The sequence below is a fragment of the Sinocyclocheilus rhinocerous genome, unplaced genomic scaffold (genome assembly GCF_001515625.1).
Source record: "Sinocyclocheilus rhinocerous isolate Xijiao unplaced genomic scaffold, SAMN03320098_v1.1 scaffold1439, whole genome shotgun sequence".
Taxonomy (NCBI): domain Eukaryota; kingdom Metazoa; phylum Chordata; class Actinopteri; order Cypriniformes; family Cyprinidae; genus Sinocyclocheilus; species Sinocyclocheilus rhinocerous.
In genome coordinates, this window is record NW_015651494.1 from 247550 (window position 1) to 253975 (window position 6426).

General features: G+C 37.8%; 2 protein-coding genes across 6 annotated transcripts in view; both read right to left on the reverse strand.

The window, feature by feature from the left end:
* Positions 1-2063, reverse strand: part of LOC107712912 (tropomyosin-1) — a 5067-nt gene extending 3004 nt beyond the window's left edge. For 2 of the 5 annotated variants that reach the window (XM_016518308.1, XM_016518307.1), the window contains exons 1-3: positions 1944-2063; positions 1075-1232; positions 55-311 (exon numbers count right to left, since the gene is read on the reverse strand). In XM_016518308.1, coding sequence (XP_016373794.1) covers positions 55-311; positions 1075-1232; positions 1944-2034 — 506 coding nt within the window. In that variant the 5' untranslated portion in view covers positions 2035-2063. Of the gene's footprint in view, positions 1-39; positions 312-1074; positions 1233-1943 lie in introns of all 5 variants that reach the window. The other 3 variants (XM_016518306.1, XM_016518304.1, XM_016518305.1) reach the window with 2 other exon arrangements.
* Positions 2064-3617: 1554 nt separating this feature from the next.
* leprotl1 (leptin receptor overlapping transcript like 1) overlaps positions 3618-6426 on the reverse strand; it is a 4786-nt gene continuing 1977 nt past the window's right edge. Inside the window, exons 2-4 of the mRNA XM_016518310.1 lie at positions 5394-5469; positions 5134-5320; positions 3618-4641 (exon numbers count right to left, since the gene is read on the reverse strand). Of these exons, the coding sequence (XP_016373796.1) occupies positions 4525-4641; positions 5134-5320; positions 5394-5469 (380 nt within the window). The 3' untranslated portion in view covers positions 3618-4524. The remainder of the gene's footprint in view (positions 4642-5133; positions 5321-5393; positions 5470-6426) is intronic.

Genomic DNA, 6426 nt, shown 5'->3' on the forward strand with positions numbered 1-6426 from the left:
GTGTGTGTGAGTGTGTGTGGTGTGTGTGTGTGTGTGTACCCTCTGATTTGCCACCTGTTTAGCTGCATCTCTAGGTCTTTTATTTTCTGAGTCTCCTCGCGGAGCTGCGTCTCCAGGACCTCAGCCTGCTGGGCTCTGAGCTGGGCCTCCTGGTGCAGCTCGTCCACCAGACCCATGAGCTGCTTTTCTGAGCCCTGCAGCTGCTGTAAATCACAGCTCACCTGCTCCAGCTGAAGAGACAGCAGTGAGGCGTCCCTCCAGCGCTCCTCCGTCACAGAGATTAAATGCTGCTGCAGGAGATCGGCCTGTTCCTGACACGCACACACACAAACAAACGGGATTCCAGCACAACGCACAGTGTATACTGTATACTGCATACGCTTTATGATATTATTCAACTATGTGCAATAGTGCAGCAATAAGCCTTCCATACAGTAGTTTAAATGTAAATGTGCGGGAAATCTACTCATCCTCAGGTCATCCCAGATCAGGATGAGTTTGTTTCTTCATCAGGTTTGTAGAAATGCAGCATTGCATCAGTGTCTCAGCAATGGATGCTCTGCAGTGAATGGGTGCCGTCAGAATGAGAGTCCAAACAGCTGATAAAAACATCACAATAATCCACAAGTAATCCACAGCACTCCAGTCCATCAGTTAACATCTGGAGAAGACAAAAGCTGGAACAAATCCAGCATTAAGATGCTTTTAACTAAAATATGAGTCCATAATCCATAATAACTCTTCCTCCAGTGAAAAAGTGTTCTGGTGTGAATCAGGAGAGAAATCTGCACAGATCAAGCAGCGTTTAAACAGATCTAAACACATACGTGGCTGGATTTTGATGTGAGAGACAACAGCAGATGCACTTTTTCACTCTGAGACACTGATGCAATGCTACATTTCTCGAGATCTGATGAAGAAACAAACTCATCCTAATCTAGGATGAACTGAGAGTGAGCACATTTTCAGCTGATTTTCATTTTTGGCTGAACTATATCTCTCTGAAGTTCAGTTGAGTAGATCCTAAAATGCTGCTGCCATATTTTTCATGGTAAAGTTCTGCTTCGGCTGTACCTGCTGTTTCTGAAATCGCTCCAGAAGTTGTTCATATTTGATGCTCAGCTCCACATAGAGCTGCTCCTTCTGACACACACGCACCGACAGACCCTCCATCTCTGCCTGCAGAACCTCCTGACGCTCACCAGACACCAGCAGCTCTCGCTGGAGCACCGCTACACACACACACACACACACACACACACAGACACAGACACAGACAGACAGAAGTGATGATCTGAAAGGCAGCAGATTGGTGACAAACAGTCTGGCTGCAGGGCTTCACTGAGCAGCTGTAATCACCAGCTAACATGAACTATTGTTGTGTGCACAACAAAAACTTAATGCATTTGAAGCACAGCTGCACAGAATGAAAAATAGTCATGCAAAATAAACTTAAATAAGTAATATTAACAAAACATATCAGTAGTGCAAAATAAAGTCAAACAATATTATTTGAATACAATATTACTTTCTGTTTACGAACAAACACTTATAATATACAATTTGCACTGCTTTAAAATAACATTATAATCTTTTGATGTTTGTGACACCTAACTCTAGCCCATCTACAATGTCTGAACTGCAGGACTGCTGCGATTAAAACTAAAAAGGATTGGGGTCATTAACAAATGTGCACATGAACAGCATGTTTTATACACATCAGCTGCGTGTCAAATAATCATATTTCTTGCAGTGAGATCAAATAAATGCTATTTTATGTGATCATGTCAAGAGTCAAATAAATGACAGGATTGCAGCACTGAACACATTGAAACTAAAAGGAACATGTGCTTGTTTTCAGCATTTTCTGATTTTATTTTCTGAGGTCTAGTCCTCACTGGTTTGTGCCTAACTAAAAATGAGACTGTGACTTGCACGCTTACCTTTCTCCTGAGACAGTCGGATGCATTTAGCCGTGAGATACTGAATCTGACCGTAATATTCATCTCTGTCAACTCTGAAAAATCTCCTCATAACCTCTGATCTGGTCTCTCAGTCGTTCAGAGCTGCTCTACAAACACGATGAAGGTCGGCTCTCGCTCCGGGGCCCAAATACTCAAACACACACCAACCTCCCGCTCATGTTTCACTGTGCATCACAGAAACCATTTGAGGACATTACAGTTAACTAATGCATGAACTAACTCACAATACACAGTGCATTTGTAACTGTATTTATTCATCTTCGTTAATGTTAGTTAATAAAAATACTGTTCATTGTTAGTTCATGATGCATTAATAATTTAAACAGATGCAGCTTTTGATTTTAATTTACCGAAATTAATAAATGTATTTTTATGTTAGTTCGTGTTAACAAATTTCTGCTTTTTTTCCCCCCTGTGCATTGCTTTAAACACATTTAACCACCAAATAATCATTATCATGATTTAAGAACATATTAATATATTATTTTGAGAATTTTACATGATGCAGAATCTGTTTGCTTAATGCTGATTTAATTTAAAAACAACAACATTGTACTAAGTTGATAAGAATCTAATTAATCAGCATTGAGAATAATGAGAATTAATAAGCATTCAGATACAGTAATAAGAATTTGGGGTGAAATTGGTATGCAAATAAATTAAAAACGCCTTTATTTTCTTCATGCATAATATATTTTTTGACCTACAGCTTGTTATTTTTGGTTTGTGTCCCAAACGTGTTTTATGAGATTCATGCAGATCTGAATTATTCATGGAATGTGTGTGTTTCAGTGACGCCGGCGTGTTTCAGCGAATCTCCTTCATTCCACTGAGCGCAGAACACCTGCCCGAGGCCTCACTTTACGTTTCATTACTGGATGATTATTAAAGACTAGCTTCTCTTCTGGGATGGAGTCAGTAACATCAGCAGAATCTGAACAGGAACAGTCAACAGTCAGAGGTCATATACAAGATTACTGGAGCATGTTTTACAAGAAAATACTATTTCAGTTTTGTCACAATTTCTAACATTTCTATGTAATGGTTTGTGAGTGGAAAAAATTCTAAACCATTTTTTTTCACTGTACATCATCTGCAATGACAACAAACATACAATTATATTTTTTTTATTTGTTTCAAAAATGGCATTTATTTAAAAAATTAACAAGAAGAGAGGAAAATGTCACGATGTTACCTGCGCCGTTTCTGCACAAAGAGTGAGATATAAAATAACAGAACGTCTCTTCAAAGCTTTAAAGTCAATATGAAACAGCACTTTCTACCAATGCATTGAATGGAAGCGCATTTGTGCCACAGAATAAAAAAACAGAGTCAGAATTGCAAGATAAAAACACAGAATTCTGACTTTTCTCACACAATTCTTTGATGAGTTTGCATCTCGCAATTTTTTTTTCTTTTTTAGTTTTCAACATTGAATAAAAAATAAAAATTGTAATTGCGAGTTTAATCTCACAATTCTGACTTTTTTCCTCATAATTATGAGTTTACATTTCATGATTCAGACTTTTCTTCTGAGAATTGTGGGTTCGTCTCTCAATTCTGAGCAAATATATATATATATATATAAAAAAAGAAAAGCCAAAAATACATTTTTTTTTTTTTTTTTTTTTTTTTTTTGCCAAAAAAACAATTGCGAGACGCAAACTCAAAACTCAGAGAACAGTTGTGAGATACAAACACAGAATTCTGACTTTTTTCTTGCAATTCTGAGTTCATATCTCAGGAAAAGTCAGAATCGTAAGATAAAAAGTAACAATTTTTTGATTCTGTGATGGAAATAGGTTTCCATAGAAACGTGTAACAGAGCAAACAAGTGTAGGATAAGACTTGATTTTATCCATCAGGAATTATTGATTGGATGATGAAAAGTTTCTCTACATGAATAAATAAAGATTATAAGGCCAACTTTATATTTACTGATTTATTGTTTGAATAATGTGCGCTGATGCATCAGAGATTTCATGTTGACTTTAACCTCTCGTCACACACTGAGCGTCTGATTCAGAGAAACTCACACGATCTTGTCTTTATGAACGATGGATATGAGCAAATCTACATCTAAAACAAACATGACCTGCGTTTCATTTGCATGTTCATAGTTAGCTTATAAACGGCTACTCTGGGTTTTTCCTCTAAAAGAAACGTTTGCGGGAAACAAACGCATCGCTATGCAATAAAAACCGAATCATCAAATCAACATAACGAGCTTCGGTCGACGATGTCACGTTTAATACGATGATCAACAGAGAACGGGAACAAATAAATAAACTCTTGAGTAAAAGAGAAATGCAAAGCAAAGACTTCAGTGTGGTAACTGGGACAAGCTTCAGAAAAACAGTGTTTCTGTTCGACCACCTGCATTCATAACGAAAAAGGACACGAAAGAGCGTCTATCTGAGGTCAGAGCCAGCTAACATTAACACAATTATTGCACTGGATTCCTGCTTCTATCAATGGGCGGCAATTATAAATAAAACAGTAATGTCAGAGTGAGATGAGCGGAGCGGAGAGCGCTGCTTCACCACTGCTGCCAACTGAAGTCATCGTTGGATCCGAACACCAGGAAGAAGCCCAGGATGGTGGCGAAGATCACGATGTTTCCCGCCAGCACCAGAGCACAGGCTCCCCAGGCCATCTGCACACATCAAGCACTCAGTCAGCCGTCTGGAAACTTCCACACATTCACGCTGACACGGACGGAGATCAATCCTGCTCTCGCGGTGATCAAACTCTGTCCGTTTCAGCGCCGACCGGATTCACACAATAAACGTGCTTTTGACAACAGTTCAGCCAAAAATTAATGTGCTCACCCTCAGTTCATCTGAGATCAGGATGAGTTTGTTTCTTCATCAGATTTGGAGGAATGTAGCACTGCATCAGTGTCTCACTGAAGTGAATGCAGAGCACATTCTCATTTTTGGTTGAACTACTCCTTTAAGAAAAACTGACGTGTACCTGCAACGAACATGATATACATCAAAACTAATCAATGTAAAATCACATAAAGAACCGATTCACAAAATGTGTATCAATATCCAGCCCTAGTAGCCTTCATAATGTTTCATCAAAAACTCCTGAAAGAGACTATGTTTAATATGTTTGAACAGCGTGTCATGTTGATATTTACCACGTGAGCGCGGGCGAATATGACGGGCAGCCCGAAGGCGGACACCACAATGCCTGTGGTCAGGAATATGGCCAGCTCTTTGCAGGCGTTGCTGGCCGAGTCCGTGTCGTCCACCACGCGGCGAGAGATGCAGTATGGGATAGGAGCCAGGATGTAGAAGAAGAGCAGGAACAGAGGCCAGTACGCACTGCACACAGACACAGCGTCAGCAGACGCTCCGCACACACACACAGAGAGAGACAGGAGAGAGAGACACTCACTTATAGACGGGCAGAGCGCAGCCCAGCATGAGGAACATCAGACCGATCGCGCCACCAAACGACAGGCTGATCAGAGCTGAAACACAACACACTTCACTGATAACTAATGCATAACGTCTGGGATCCGTACGGTTTATAATGTGTCTCTTCTGCTCAAGGCTGCATTTATTTCATCAGAAATACAGACAAAAACTGTAATATTATTGCCATTTAAAATAATGCTTTTCTAAGTGTTAAAGTGTAATGTATTTCTGTGATGTGCAGCTGTATTTTCAGCATCATTACTCCAGTCTTCAGTGTCACATGATCTTCAGAAATCATTCTAATATGCTGATTTATTAGTTTTGCTGCCTCATATATATATTTTTTTTTTTAAATATAATTTTTTTTAAATAAAATGTTAAAAAGAACAGCATTTATTCAAAATAGAAATCGTTTGTGACTATATACACTACTGTTCTAAAAGTTTGGGGCCAATATATATATATTTATTTTTAAAGAAATTAATGCTTTTATTCAGCAAGGATGTGCTAAATTGATTTTTTAAAAAGTGACAATAAATACTTATATTTTTAGAAAAGATTTTTATATTAAATAAAAGCTGTTCTTATTATCTTTATTCATCAAATAATCCTGAAAAAAGTATCACAGGGTCCAAAAAATGTAAAAATATTAAGCAGCAAAACTGTTTCTAACATTGATAATAAATCAGCATATTAGAATGATTTCTGAAGATCATGTGACACTGAAGACTGGAGGAATGATGCTGAAAATACAGCTGCGCATCACAGAAATACATTACAGTTTAACAGATATTCACATAGAAAACAGCTGTTTTAAATTATAATAATATTTCACAATTTTTACTGTATTTTCTGTGTTTCCGATCAAATAAATGCAGCCTTGATGAACATAAGAGACTTTAAAAAACATTACAAATCTTACCGATCCCAAAATTTTGAAAAGCAGTACATATATTTGTTTATTATTAATTACATATATATATATATATATATATATATATATATATTAT